Here is a 15,259-nt window from a genome sequence, read left to right on the forward strand (position 1 = left end):
AGCTGTGCAGGACAGTGCCCCGCCCAGCGCCCCACCCCGCTGCACAGCAGCTCCAGCTCCCTGGGCTCCCCAGCGGCTAGCGTGGGACTCTGCTGCCACCCCAGGCTATGTGGGGCAGAAGATGCCAGCAACTGGCCAGGAGCCATTCCAATGGGACACGGTTGGAGAGAAGCCAGGGTCCTGGCATGGTCGGGGCTACCCATGATCTCTGCTATTCCTGTCCAGAGCACTCCCCAGCTCTGCCGCTGCCCTTCCACCCTGCCCACAGCCCCCCAGGCCAGCCCTGCACTCCCCCAAGAATGCCCAGCTAGACGGTGAGATCCCTGGCACTGTGCCAAAGGTCACATTTAATAGGTGCTGGTGCTGGCTGGGTCGGAATAGACCAGAACCAGCCGCCCCCACCTGGACCGATCCACGACAACCCCTTCGTTCAGAACCGGCTCCACGAAGAACTCCACATGGCAGGACTCCTTGGGGGGCGGCTCTGGCACTGCCAAGCCCACCACCCGGTAGAGGGTGGCGTGTGCCACCCCGAGGAGCTGCAGCTGTGCTGGCTGGGGCAGCTCCCGGCCCTGGCAGTGGATCCGGAAGCAGCGGGCTTGGCTGTGGGGATAGGACCAGTGCAAGGTGAGGCTGAGGGAGAGCTGGTCTGTGCCAGGGCCCTTGTGCCACAGCACCTGGGAGGCCTGGAGGCTGGGCGCTGGGGGCAGCGAGGAGTGCAGGCTGTCAGCATCCAGCACCTGCAGGGGAGACAGGTGCTTAGACACAGCCCAGGGCTCACCCGGGCAGAGACAGGTTCTCCAGGGCAGCACCCAGAAGGAGGGATCCATGCGGGGAGGGCACCTCATCTCAGTGCTGCCCCCACCCCCAGCCAGACCCCCCCAGGAGGGCAGCAGCTGCAACCATCTGCAGGGGGCAGAGCTCCCCAGAGACGATCCCCTCCCCCCAACCCCCACACTCCATAGGCAGACGTTGCTACAAGGGATGGCAGATGGGCAGTGCCAGGGCACTGTGCCAAGTGTGGCCCTCTCACCTGGATCTCCCCAAGGCGGCAGGAGAAGCGCCTTTCTTGCAGGCCTGGCTGGTGGCGTGACAGGATCAGCGACAGCTCGTGCAGGGCGCAGTCCCGCAGCTCCAGTTTGTAGCACCTGAGCGAGGGCAGAGAGAGGAGAACTGGCAGGGCTGCAGGAGAGACCAGGCCTGAGGCAGGACGGCTCCCTGGCTGGGGACACTCACCGCCTCATCCAACCAGCCGTGCTCTGCCGTCCACAGCCGCTGAGCAGCCCGGAGAGGTGAGGGGGCAGGGTGGGGAGGGGCTGAGGCTGATGTCGGGTGACCAGCCCTGTGGGAGGGAACGGAGCAGTTAGGGCAGGGGAAGGGGGCACAGGACACATGGGGCTGGGGAGGAGCAGACGTGTGCCAGGCATCCCACCCTCCCCTTTTCCTTGCCAGCCGTGTGACGGACCGATTCCCGGCCTGCCCGGCAGCGTGAGATCCCCAGGGAGGGGCCCGGCTCCTCACCCGGCAAGGCAGTGACGTTGCCAACATGGCAGGAGCCAGAGTCCCGTGTGGTGAGTTCCAGCGCAACTGCCACCTCAGGCAGCTTCTCCTCCAGTTTGTACAGCAGAGACAGGAAGAGCTTGGGGGGCGCTGGCAGCTGGAAAGAGAAAAGGCTGGTGACCCCCAATCCACCCAGGGAGACAAGGGAGGGAGAGAGAGGGGGGGAGGGTGTTACATGGGGTACAAGGCAGGTCACAAACACACAGCATGTGGCATGCAGCTGGCATGCTGAGCACGCAGCATGCACGCCCCAGGCTGCAGGCAGCACCAGCCCGGCCCGTAGGCTGCATGCACATGCTGCACGTGCACACCCAGCACACACACAACATGCTGTGCGCAAGAACCACAAAGTAGGTCTGTGGCTGCACACTCCTGGCCCTGTGCACAGCGAACGGTGCGCATGCCACACGCTCAGCTGCCCCTCCTCCCCCCCGTTCCCTTGGTGCCGCTCCCTGCCCTGGCTCCCCAGGAGGAAATGAGTCTTTGCCACACCCACCGCCCAAGCGCCCCCAGCCTGGCGCCCCAGCCCACACTCACCGAACAGCCACGTGGCCTGCCTCACGGGGGATGATCCCCTCGATCAGCAGGCAGCTGCCCCCGTTCCAGGCGTCCTGCAGGGAGCAGCGTGTGCGCAGCCAGCTGCCTGCCCCTCCCGGCTCTTGCTGGTCTGTGAAGAGGGGCTGGATCTCCTGGGCACTCAGATTGTACCAGGGCCTGGCTACTTCCTCCTACAGGAGAAAGCAGCCCCGCTGAGCCAGGCCATGGGGCAGGCACCTGCTGCAGGCGAGGGATGGGCGCTGCCGAGTCACTCTGGGGGTTGCTAATGCTCAGGCCCAGCTGAGCCCATTTCCCCACACCAGGACCTCCCGCCCCGCCCTTCACTCACCTGCCCAGCCCAGAATCTCCCCGTCCCCATGCCCAGGCAGAAGCAGGTGCTGAAGGGCAGAGTGCTGATGCTGTGAGTGGGCAGCAGCTCCGCCAGCAAACCCCAGAACCTGCATGGAGAGGAGAGGAGAGGCTGGTTACAGCAGTGTCCCCTACCCCCTGGGCACAGCTCAGCATGGGCACCAAGGACCTCACCCAGTCAGCAGGCCCCTGGCACAGGGGACGTGAAGCACAGCCCAAGATGCAGCCAACCAGGGGGCAGCATCCTCCCCTCAGAGCTCTCAGCAAATCTGCACCCCACTGGGGTCCCTATGGCTCAGCCCTTTCAGGAGTCTGGCACCAGTGTTCCAGCACCATAGGGTAGCCACGATCCACAGCCTTCTCAGTGCTCCCATCCCCTTCGCCACACCTCAGCATGGACACCCCCTTTCCCGCACCCCCATCCCCCCATCCCGGGCACCCCCCCTTCCCCGCACCCCCATCTCTCCCAGCATGGACACCCCCCTTCCCCGCACCCCCCCCTCCCCAGCCTGGGCACCCCCCCCCTTCCCCAGCCCGGTCATGCTCACCTGTTCTCATTGTGCAGGAAGTTCTCCTTCCCCAGGTGCTCATAGACCCAGCCGGGGGCGAAGATGGCAGCTGAAAAGCCGTGCTTGCGGATCAGGTGCAGAGCCTACGGAAATGCGGGGGTGAGACGCTCCCGCCCGCCCGCCCCGCTCAGAGCCCAGATGGGCTGAGCCATAAGCACCGGGGCTGCCAGCACCCCAGCCAGCCAGCCAGCCTAGGGGGTGCTCTCCCTGCCCCCAGAGCACCGGGCAGCTCACAGGCACCGCGCTATCCCTGGGAGACAGGGATGGACCCCGGGGGGAGGGGGGAAGCCCCTGTTCCCCAGAGAAGAACTCAGGGTCCAGGCCTCACTCAGCCTCTGTCCACACTCCAGGGACACCTGCCCCAGAGCCCACCGGAGGATCCCGCCCGGGGCAAGGCCCTGCCCCCGAAACGCCCTTAGGCCAGACTCAGGCACCTTGTCTGTCTCAAAGCCACCACCTACGACCTCCCCGCGGGCAAAGACGTCGATGCCCACGTAGACGTCAGCCAGGCGCTCCCCGGCCTGCGCCCCCATGCGCTCCAGGTGCTCCTCCTTCCAGTTGTAGTTCGTGAACAAGCCATCGCAGGCGTCAAAAAACACCCTAGGAAAGGGAGAGCCCCAGTGATGCCCACCCCCTTCTCCCTGAGAACAGGCCCTCAGGGGAGGGATCCCTCCCCACAAGGTGGGCCCCCAGCTGCAGCCCCCAAGCCCAGCTCTGCCGGGGGCACTTGGGCGGGACAGGGTGAACATCAGAGCTGCCCGGGGTGGGACTGGGAGCCGTGCCCCTGCCAGGGAGCCAGAAGGGAAGGGTGCCTTGCTACAGCCCACGGGCCAGGCCAGGCCAGGCCAGGGGCACCCCCCATGGGGCAGTGATCCCAGGCTGCACAGCCGGTAGATTGCTCTGTCTTTGCTGGCTGTGAAGGGGAAGGGGCGGGGGCTGGGCTGCCAGCTGCATGCCCGGGGCTGCTCCTCTGTCCAGCGGACGGGGGCACCTCCCCCTCACCTGTTCTTCTCATTCAGCTCGTTCTGCCACTGCAGCTCCCCGCTCTGCAAGACACTGTCGTACCAGAGCACCAGCCCGCCGGGCACGTCCCGACGCAGCTGCTCCCGCAGGTCACGCAAGAAGAGGGGCAAGTTCCGTGCGGCTGCCTCCTGCATGGGGGAGGGAGAAAGCCGGCATCACCCGGGGACACCATGTAGGGATCCCTGCACCCCAGGGGCTGGGCGAGGCAGGACAAGCTGTGGGCGGAGGGGAGGGGGCAGCAGGGCGGCTCTGCTCACGCTCAGGGTGTTCTCGATGTTGACCAGCCAGCCGTCAAAGCGGTAGAAATGGGCGATGCGGCCCAGTTGCACAGCCACAGCGTGGTATGCGGCTGCCTCCCCAGCCAGGAACGCCTCACACAGCTGGCCCCCACTCGTCCACTCCGTGATGAACGTCCCTAGAGCCGGAGCACAGATGGCAGCATGAACCTCACCGCTCCACGCGCCAGGGCACTGGTAGGTCTCTGTACGGGGTCCCCAGAATACCTGCACATATGTGGGCAAGAGGCGTGGGCCCTCGCCAACCCCGGTCTGTCCCAGCACGCGCTGCCGGGGTGGGGGGCTGGCCGCAGCCCACGCCCAGGAACTGCAGGCACAGCGGGAGGTGCCAGCTGCAGAGGAGCTCCCAGCCTCTCCCTGTGGCAGCGCTCAACCACAAGTGCTCCCGCCTGCCCCCCATCCCCTCACCCAGCACAGAGACGCTGTTCCTGTGGGCGGCGTTGGCCCAGGTGACGGGGGGGATGGTCACAAGGTGGTGGCTGAAGTACACGAAGATGTCGATGTGCTGCCAGTGGTAGAACACGTAGGGGTCCCGCGAAGCCGAGCCCTGGATGAACCTGCAGGCAGAGGAGGGGGCAGCAGCTCAGGCTGGAACGGTGGCACTGCAGGAATGGTGCCCTGAACTGGGCTGGCCTGGCCCAGTGCTCCAGCCCCAACAGGCAGTGACGGAGCACTTGTGGAGCGATGCCCGCAGGGTGCACAGCCCCCACAAGCTATTCCCCAGGTGCCAGGCTGCTGTTCTTCCCCCAGGAGACTGTCCTAGGGCAGGAAGAGAGTTGGCTGGTGCTGTAGCAGAGAATCGTTCATCCTCCTCTTGCAGTGGAGGAGTCTGCCCTCCCCTCTGAGCTGGGGCAGGCAGCTCCAGGGATGAGCTGGAAATGGCCTTTCTGGGGGAGTTTTCAAGTGGGACATTATCAGTTATCTGGATTGCAGCGGTGCCAGGGCTCCGATCCAGCCAGCCCCTGCCCCAAAGAGCTTCCCGGCCAAGCCGGAGGGTTTCTCCCCATCTCAGGCGCCACTCAGCAGCCTCACCCACCAAACCTGCAGGGGTAAAAATGTGCCTGGGGAAGCCTGCAAGATGGAAACCAGGCTCCTATGCCCATGGCCAATCTCCAAGGGTCCCGGTTATACGGTGCTGGGTCACTCAGATGCAGCAATCCAAATGGGGTGTACGGGGAGACTTTGGCAAACCAGTAAAGTGCCTGAAACCACTATGGCTTATTGCTAAAAGCAACCTAGTCAGCAGGCTGTAAAGTGGCCATGCAGCTTGACCAAGGCAGGAGGGGAGGGAGTTTTGGGTGCCACAGAAGGGGCAGCTTGACCCCCGTCCCTCCTGATAAGAATTGTGTTGAAGTTGCTGATATGCCCCAGGAATGTCTATTGGGGTCTCAAGGCTGCAGACTCTGGAAAACCCCACACCTGGTTAATCAATAATCAGAAGGAGCCTCTTGCTTCCCATTGGAACTGTTTGCTTGACAAGTTTTCTTTAAGGGACATGTCACTGTATTACTAACGTATAAATAAAGGGAAAAAGCTTGAGGTAGGGGGACTCCTCAGGACTGGACTCTCCCTCTGGATGCATCGTGTCCCCCAGCGGCAGACAGGCTGCTGCTGTGCCACTCGAGAGCCACACTCCGCTCGGTAATTATCGGGGTTGGAGGTGTGTTACTAACTTGCTGCGGCCGTGTGTAAGTGCTTGAGACTAAGTAAAGTTTAGCTTTAAGTGAAAGCACTCGTGTTGTCCTGTTTGTGCAGCCATCTATCGGTCGGACAGCCGTGTCTGCCCTGATTTATTTCCTGACACCACCTCACGTAGCGTAAAAGTTACCGAGAGCTTTGGGTTGAAAGAGCCCTGGGTAACAAAGGGAGCACAAATGGTTTTCCAGTAGGCTGCCCCGTGGGTCTCTGGATGCGATGAGTTTACCCAGAGACACACCCCACCCTCCGGCTGATGGGAGGAACTGGCCAACTGCAGATTAACAGGGAGCAAACAAGCTCCCACCTGATCGGGAGACAGCCCTTCCTTCCTGGGGGCGAGGAGCATTCGGTCTCCCTGTGACTTGCTCCTGGGATTCCTCCTCCGCTTGGCTCTAGACAAATGTATTCCACTACCCCAGCACACTGAGAACGTCTCCTCAGTGCTGAGCTGTCTGCAGACAGGCAGCCTGAGGGAGGCCAAAGCTAGCCCCTAGCATGGCTCTGCCCTGATCCCACAAGCAGCTTGGATGGTCCCACACACCACCCGGGTGTGGTGTTGTCCCAGTGCCGCGAGATGGGACGAGAGAAGGAGAAGGGTCTGTCAGCGTTACAGAAGCAGAGGACAGAAAGCAAACCCAAGATTCCCCTTGGCAGCTATAACCCATGTCACACTGGCCTCCGTGCTCAGCTGAGTGCATCGCTACATGCTGCCCACCCAGCCAGCGGAATCGCCAGAGACCAGTGGCTGGAGGTCATTAACCCAGCCCAAGAGCCAAGCCAGTAAAAAGCCCCATCTCTGCAGCAGCAAACAGATGAACGCTCCTACCCGCCGCTTTAAAGGCAACAGGGTCTGGATGAACAAATGTGGGACAGCGAGCCAGGCCTCCTGGGTCCTCTTCCGGCTCTGCCACATCTGGGGCAAGTCCTTTCCTCGCTCTGTGCTGTGGACAAGGGGAAGGATGTTCCTGATCCCCGCCCAGGGCCGCTGGAAGGATGGATTAAAGTTTGCATGGAGTTCTGGAAGCATGAAGCGCTGCGTAAATGCTGAGTCCCATCAGCAGAGGCCCACGCGCCCAGCATACAGCGCTCCATTCTGAGAGCCGTGAAGAGGAGGGGCAGCTGTGGACAAGTGCAGAGCCCTGTGGCCACCCCAGCCTTGCTCCTGCACTAGCATTGCTGGGGTCCCTCAGGCCCAGCCCCTACCTGTCCTCTAGGTACCCATTCTTCATGTCGTGGCACACCAGCGTGCGGGGTCTTTTGCTGTGGAGCGGAGGTTCCCGGTTAGCCAGTGGCATCGTGGCAACGTTGAAGTCATCATCGCTGGTGGGTTTCCATGCCAGCAGCTCCTCCAGGCTGGACAGGTAGAAGCTGATCGGCTCCGTAGTGTTCTGATCAAACTGCCTTGCTGGGAGGAGAGAAGCCAGAAGATTGCAGGTTGTTAACACTCAGCCGGGGGAGCAGAGCGCTCACTCACAGCACCATGGCACCGCGACTGCCCCAATATCTGTGGTAGATGAGGCTTGGCCACACTCAGAGGACCTTGCACCTCTGGCTGGGCTCTTACCTGGCAGGGGGTGGGGGGCATAGCTGACTGTCTCGTGGAGGACGGTGGTTCCTTGGCTCTCCATGGCAGGCAGGAAACTAAAGAAGAGAATCAAGTAACCCCGCAGAGACTAGGGGGCCTGGGGCAAGAAGCCTGGCAGGACCGGCGCTAGTGTTTTTAGCGCCCTAGGCACAGGGCCATTTTGCCGCCCCGCGCGCTGATCCCGAGGTTCTGGTGGACCTGCCGCAGGCACTCCTGTGGAGGGTCCACTGGTCTGCGGCTCTGGTGGAGCTGCTGCAGTCGTGCCTGCGGAGGGTCCGCTGGTCCGTGGCTCCGATAGAGCGGCCGCAGTCGTGCCTGCGGAGGGTCCACTGGTCCGCGGCTCTGGTGGAGCTGCTGCAGGCGTGCCTGCGGCAGGTCCAATGAAGCCGTGGGACCAGGGGACCCTCTGCAGGCACGCCTGCGGCAGGTCCACCGGAGCTGCCTGCTGCCCCCCACCCTCCGGCAAAATGCCGCTCCCCAATAATCCTGGCGCCCTAGGCGATTGCTGAGGACCACCACCAGCAGAAGCCCGTTACAGTGTGAGCTGGCCCTTTAGGAGGGAGTCGAGGCCCAGATTCAGCTCAGAAACAAAGCATTCTGGGACTGCTAGTTCCAGCAGGACCCTGGGAAATGCAGGCAAAGCAAAGCATGCAGGGAAGGTTACCAGGATGGTCATTCATACCTAAAACCTTCCCTCAGAACACACTGGCTCCCAGGGAGCCTACCTGGATGAGGTCTCTATGCAGAGGGACAGGCTGGTCTGGGGAGTGGGTTAGTGGGAGGGATGAGGTACCCTACTCGGGCAAGGGAAACTGAGGCAGTGGCTGCCCATGCAGCTGTGTTGCCCCTCGGGCAGCCTGGGCTGAGAGCAGACTGGGCAGAAGCCATTTCTGAGCAGGGAGGAGCCCTACCTGGTGCCCTGTGTTTGTTCCGGGCAGTGGAAAGTTCTTGCTTCAGCTGATGCACAGTCTTGCTGGGCTCTGCATCTCACATCACCTGCTCAGCTGGAAACAGGAGTCAGCACGCAGGGCTGCTACCTCCTCTGATCTCGCCAGCCAAGCAGCGTCAGGGCGAGGCAACTTGTGGATGGCTGGGAGACTGCAAAGGACCTCCCAGCGCCACAGGAGCTAGGGGTGGAGTCCTGCCCACCACATCCACACACAACCAGCCTCTCAACTAATACCCCTTGCTCACAGGCCTGTCTGGACACGCGCTGTGAGCACGGGTACCTGTTCCCCTCTGCTGCGGAGTTTGCACCAGAGGCTCTCTGCTGGGGCAGGGTAGGAGTGACGAGAATGCAGTGGGAACACTAGGATGGGTAAGACGTGAGAGGAGGCTGCACACTGGGTGAGAGCTGGCACCAGCCAAACTCCTGCTTCCCAATTCAAACTGGGCACTAGCAGCGGGACCCAGCAGGAGAAGGGAGAGAAAGCTGCAGCAAATTCCTTGCACAGGAGTCCTGTGCCTGGAGATGTGCTCAGATGAGCCAGACCAGCGAGAGGTTACCACCCAGCTGGTATCTGACTGGCCTGGCTGGATTATTTTATGGATTTGCCACGGAAATAATTTAATCTGCTGGGGGGGGGTGTTATGTGGGTCTAAAGATTTGCACTTTTTTCACAATACACTGGGCTAGCGAATGGTAAAAGATTCTGGATCCAGCTAAAGATGCTGCAGAGTTCCCACTTCCGCAGCTCAAGCAATAACAGATCAACCTGTTAAAAATCCAGCAGCTGCCTGCCCACCACAGCACATGGCGCGGGCGGGTTCGAGTCGCCCAGACGGGTGATATTCGCAGTGTTTGACAGTTGCCAGGTGGGGGTGGAGCTGCCTTGTGGTTGGGGTTGTGGTGGGTTTGCCCTGTGGGGAAAGGGGACAGTCACCCCAGCACTGAGCCAGGTAAAGGAAGGGGTGCTCTGGACAGCAGGCCCTGCAGTGAGGCTGCTGATGGGTCAGGGGCCCAGGGACGTAGTTCAGGCTGGGGGGCAGTGGGGGACAAAAGCCAAACCAAGATGCCACTTGGCGGGCAGGAAATGGGGGGATAGTTCAGTGGTTTGAGCACTGGCCTGCTAAGCCCAGGGTTGTGAGCTCAGTCCTTGAGGGGACCATTTGGGGATCTGGGGTAAAAGTCTGTGTGGGGACTGGCCCTGCTGTGAGCAGAGGGTGGGACTAGATACCGCCCGAGGTCCCTTCCAAGCCTGAGATTCCCTGATTCTAAACCAAAGAGAAAGTGAAACAAAGGTGAAAAGCAGCAGCAGGGTGCAGAGCAAGGGGGGGGCACAGAGCCAGAGAGCCCCTGGCACCCCCATGCACCGCGCCGTGCACGCACCCCCATGCACGGACAGGCTCCCCCGGCACAGATCCCGCCTCCCCCCCGTGCCATGGGGCACATCAGCGCCACCGACCCCGGCCCGGCCCGCTCACCTCCTCTTCGCCGCCGCCGGCTCCAGCTCCGACCCCCTTTTCTCCCCGCTGCCGGCTCCATCCCGCCGCCCTCCGTCCATCTCCCGCGTCCTCCCGCCCCGTCACACGGGGCCAATCCCGGGCCGCGCCGCGCGCTCCGGCCCGGGGGCAGCTCGTGGCCCAGCAGGCGGGGGAGGCTCACGGGGGGGGGGCGAGGCGCTGGGGGGGGCGGGCCCAGCCGGCGCTGGGGCCGCCCGACGGGGGGGGGACAGACGAGGGGGCGGTGCCCGGGAACCGGGCGTGACCAGCTGAGGGGGCGGGGACCAGGCGTGGCCAGCCGGGGCGGGGGGGGAGCGGTGCCCGGGCGTGGCCAGCCGGGGGCGGGGAGCGGTGCCCGGGCGCCGGGCGTGGCCAGCCGGGGGGGGGGGGAGCGGTGCCCGGGCGCCGGGCGTGGCCAGCTGGGGGGCAGATGTGGCCAGCTGGGGGGGGAGCAGTGCCCGGGCGTGGCCAGCCGGGGAGCGGTGCCCAGGCGCCGGGCGTGGCCAGCCGGGGGGCAGATGTGGCCAACCGGGGGGGGGGGAGCGGTGCCCGGGCGCCAGGCCTGGCCAGCCGGGGGGCAGATGTGGCCAGCTGGGGGGGGGCGGTGCCCGGGCGCCGGGCGTGGCCAGCCGGGGGGCAGATGTGGCCAGCCGAGGGGGGAGCGGTGCCCGGGCGCCGGGCGTGGCCAGCCGGGGGGCAGATGTGGCCAGCCAGGGGGGGAGCGGTGCCCGGGCGCCGGGCGTGGCCAGCCGGGGGGCAGATGTGGCCAGCCGAGGGGGGAGCGGTGCCCGGGCGCCGGGCGTGGCCAGCCGGGGGGCAGATGTGGCCAGCCGAGGGGGGAGCGGTGCCCGGGCGCCGGGCGTGGCCAGCCGGGGGGCAGATGTGGCCAGCCAGGCTGGGCGGTGCCCGGGACCCGGGGCGGCTGTCGCCTAGCGCAGGGGTGCGCTCCTGGGACAGTCTGGCAGGAAGGACCCAGTTCCCGTTTGCTGTGTGGGGAAGGGGAGCCGCTGTGGGCGGGGCTGGGGGGCACAGAGCCCCGAGCCAGGGCAATGATCTTTGGCCATGAGTGCGCAAGGTCCCTCGCCAACACAAGGAGGGATGTGGCCCCAGAGGGTCCCCTTCTCCCCCTCCCATGGCGAGCAGGCTCCAGAGGGCTGCTTTGGGCTCCAGATAATCTTGTCTAAGGTCCCTGACAGGAGCCCTGCCCAAGCAGGGTGGGTGACTTTCCCCTCTGCCCACGTCCCCCCTCGGCTGCAGGGAAGGAGGTTGGCCACGCGCCGTACTTGGACAGGCTGATGGTGAGGCTGGCGGGGGAAGGCCGGGGAAAGGCAGCCTTCCCTCTGAGCGCCCGGCCCTGCCATCAAGCCTGGGCACTAGCCAGCCCTGGCACGAGGGAAACTGCCAGTGCTGTGCCACAAACAAGACTCCTGGCTCAGGACAGTGCCCCCTTTCCGCACCAGGGTCCCCACAGACAGTGAACCAGGAGCAGCCATTTCTCAGGGGCTGGCGAGTCTGTTTCTCAACCTTGCCCCTCCTGCCCTCTCTGGCTGCAGGCTTAGCAGAGTGGCCAGGGTCAGTATGACCCCTGCGGGAGCTAGCCAGCCTTCTGGGGTAGACAGTGCATGAGATTTTTTAAAAATCCCTCTATCTTCTCAGGTAATTATCTCTCCCTCCCCCCCGCATCACCATTGAGTCTGGGCGCTTTGCAGTATTTAATATTCCCCTCCCCCCGTGCAGTAGGGCAGGGCTGTGATTTCTGGGGTCCAGGTGGCAACTGAGGACTTGTCCAGGATCACTCGGGGTGTCTGGAAGAGCAGGGTCTGGAGCTCGAGAGGCTCTCTCAGCTCGGCCAGTGGGCACCCCTGAAGTCAGCATTGCTCTCAAGTCCTCTGTGCAGTAGGGCTGGCTCATATGCTGCCAGGAAACGTGTTTGCTTTAAAATAAGTCTTCTTGGGACTATTTTAGGTAACACTGGGGAGACATCTTGGTTTGGCAAAGCCAGTGTTTGCAGCCTGCAGCCTGGCTTTCACTGGCGATGGCCCTTTAAAGACAAAGCTTTGCCCACAGAAGTCATGTTCATTTCTTTTTTAACGTTCCTGGGAATGGGTCTGTGACGCTTGGCCAAAAAGGGTTAAACATCCTGCAAAATAAATAACCCTCAAAAGGCATGAGGAGATAACGTTTGTGTTTTTGTGTATTTACATATGTATGAGTAGGGTCATATATATAATCAATGTACAATGTAAACCATACAATGTACGAATCATACAATGTAATCAACAGTCACTGTCTATGCTGTATTCCGATAGTTCAGAGATCAAAAGAACATCCTAGCATTTAAATGAATTGTAAACACAGGATATCTCAGTATTCATCTCTCTTTGAAATGTAGTGCAAATGGTGGAGCAACAAGCACATGGCTTTATGTTAATTCGTATACCTAAGTACCTTATCTTGTGGAGTAGGAAGAAGCGGTGGATGTGGTATACCTAGACTTTAGTAAGGCATTTGATACGGTCTCGCATGATATCCTTATCGATAAACTAGGCAAATACAATTTAGATGGGACTACTATAAGGTGGGTGCATAACTGGCTGGATAACTGTACTCAGAGAGTAGTTATTAATGGCTCCCAATCCTGCTGGAAAGGTATAACAAGTGGGGTTCCGCAGGGATCTGTTTTGGGACCGGCTCTGTTCAATATCTGCATCAACAACTTAGATGTTGGCATACAAAGTACGCTTATTAAGTTTGCGGACGATACCAAACTGGGAGGGATTGCAACTGCTTTGGAGGACAGGGTCAAAATTCAAGATGATCTGGACAAATTGGAGAAATAGTCTGAGGTAAACCGGACGAAGTTCAATAAAGACAAATGCAAAGTGCTCCACTTAGGAAGGAACAATCAATTTCACGCATACAGAATGGGAAGAGACTGTCTAGGAAGGAGTATGGCAGAAAGAGATCTAGGGGTCATACTGGACCACAAGTTAAATATGAGTCAACAGTGTGATACTGTTGCAAAAAAAGCAAACGTGATTCTGGTATGCATTAACAGGTGTGCTGTAAACAAGACACGAGAAGTCATTCTTCTGTTCTACTCTGCACTGGTTATGCCTCAACTGGAGTATTGTGTCCAGTTCTGGGCACCGCATTTCAAGAAAGATGTGGAGAAATTGGAGAGGGTCCAGAGAAGAGCAACAAGAATGATTAAAGGTCTTGAGAACATGACCTATGAAGGAAGGCTGAAAGAATTGGGTTTATTTACTTTGGAAAAGAGAAGACTGAGAGGGGACATGATAGCAGTTTTCAGGTATCTAAAAGGGTATCATCAGGAGGAGGGAGAAAACTTGTTCACCTTAGCCTCCAATGATAGAACAAGAAGCAATGGGCTTAAACTGCAGCAAGGGAGATTTAGGTTGGACATTAGGAAAAAGTTCCTAACTGTCAGGGTAGTTAAACACTGGAATAAATTGCCTAGGGAGGTTGTGGAATCTCCATCTCTGGAGATATTTAAGAGTAGGTTAGATAAATGTCTATCAGAGATGGTCTAGACATTATTTGGTCCTGCCATGAGGGCAGGGGACTGGACTCGATGACCTCTCGAGGTCCCTTCCAGTCCTAGAGTCTATGAATCTATGAATCTATATGAATAAACCAGTGATGGACCTCCTTCAAAGTCATCCTAATGACCTTTTGTTCCCTGAGGAACTCCAACTTGTCAAAAGACATGAAATTGTCTGAAAGATCCTTGGGTCCTGATTCTGTCAGCTCAGATCTGCTTAGGCTTCATCAGGGGAAGTTTGAGTCGCAAGACTGAGGTCCTAGTTAGGCTGGGGCACCCTGATTATGAGATTTGGATGTTGGACTTTAACCTATGAACTATTTCTGAAAGAACTCTTTGCAGCTACAAAGCTCAGCATCTCTGCTGTGAATCTGCACCTCAGTGAACTCATGTCTGTATGTATATTGATCTTTTAATCATACTCTCTATTAAGAAACAAAATTTAGTTTAGTTAATAAGAATTGGCTGTAGCGTGTATTTGGGTGAGAGCTGGAACATTCAGTAACCTGGGAGGTGATGTGTCCGATCCGTTGGGATTGGTAGAACCTTTTCTTTTATATGATGAACTAAGATTTACAGAAATTTTCATATTTGACATGGGTACCTGGATGGAGGCCTGGGCAGGGGCGTCCAACCTGTGGCTCTGGAGCCACGTGAGGCTCGTCAGAAGTTAATATGTGCTGGGGGCTCACTGCTTACCCCCTGGCTCTGCTACAGGCCCTGCCCCCTTCCCAGCCCTTCCCCTGAGCCTGCCGTGCCCTCGCTCCTCCCCCTCCCCAGCCTCCTGCACACCACAAAACGGCTGATCAGGAGGGAGGGGGAGGCACTGGGAGCGGGGGGAGGGGGTGCTATATTACTGTGGCTCTTTGGCAATGTACATTGGTAAATTCTGGCTCCTTCACAGGCTCTGGTTGGCCAGCCCTGCTTTAAGGGAACTGTGTTGTTTGGACTTCTGAGTAACCAGTGAGGTAATCAAAGCTGTTTTATGCTGCTTGGTAAATCTAAATATTGGACTATCCACCAGCTTTTGGGGATTGTCTGCCCCGTTCTTTGCAGTTCATCCTAACTGAGTGACCACAGCCAGCTCCCCAACAGGACCCTGGTCACAGTGGCGTAGTGGTGCTTGGATACCCTACCGCAGGTTAATTGGGTTTTTGGATCAGAACCACATGCTTATCAAATTTAATTTTGATATTGGAGAGTTTAAGGGTTAAAAATCAGTTACAGTGAGTGGCCCATGATCAAGATCCTGACAGAAAAAGCCTGGAAGAATTGTGCTCACAGGGGGGGTTGTTTTTTAAGAAAAAGGCCACAGAGCAGGAACTGAAAAATGTGTTAATTGCTAGTGATAAGGAAGCAGACCCAGTGAAAATGCTTGCAGTGAGAAACCAGCAGCTAGAACTTGAACAAAAGCAAAAAATAGCTGATACGGAAGGAGAAGCTGCTTCAAGAGAACACCTGTGTTTTGAACATGAACGAAGAATGGCATATCTTCGACTGCAGGACGCAGAAGCTAAGGCAAAAGTGGACAGACTTAAGCTCCAGCTCAAGAGAATAAAGGAACAACAGGAAGTGTATCATCCTGAAAAGCCAGCTCCTCTCAACAGCAAAGGTG

At 59.6% G+C, this 15,259-nt stretch overlaps 1 protein-coding gene across 4 annotated transcripts; it reads right to left on the minus strand.

Annotated features, from left to right (window-relative positions):
- Positions 1–310: 310 nt before the first annotated feature.
- Positions 311–10,213, minus strand: ENGASE (endo-beta-N-acetylglucosaminidase). Of its 4 annotated transcripts, none has more exons than XM_030534233.1 (14): positions 10,062–10,213; positions 7,617–7,693; positions 7,256–7,457; positions 4,763–4,911; positions 4,316–4,473; positions 4,038–4,186; positions 3,470–3,635; positions 3,015–3,118; positions 2,447–2,555; positions 2,098–2,288; positions 1,522–1,673; positions 1,237–1,342; positions 1,034–1,148; positions 311–740 (listed from the first exon to the last, which is right to left on the minus strand). In XM_030534233.1, exons 1-14 carry the CDS (start codon positions 10,139–10,141, stop codon positions 348–350), a joined length of 2,151 nt encoding a protein of 716 aa, XP_030390093.1. In that variant the 5' UTR covers positions 10,142–10,213; the 3' UTR covers positions 311–347. The 4 variants fall into 4 exon arrangements, with proteins under 4 accessions (XP_030390093.1, XP_030390094.1, XP_030390096.1 ...); XM_030534234.1 differs by lacking the exon at positions 10,062–10,213 and adding an exon at positions 8,549–10,022; XM_030534236.1 differs by lacking the exon at positions 2,098–2,288 and having other exon boundaries at positions 1,522–1,657; positions 10,062–10,212.
- Positions 10,214–15,259: the final 5,046 nt, after the last annotated feature.

This window comes from Gopherus evgoodei, chromosome 15 (genome assembly GCF_007399415.2).
Source record: "Gopherus evgoodei ecotype Sinaloan lineage chromosome 15, rGopEvg1_v1.p, whole genome shotgun sequence".
Taxonomy (NCBI): Eukaryota; Metazoa; Chordata; order Testudines; family Testudinidae; genus Gopherus; species Gopherus evgoodei.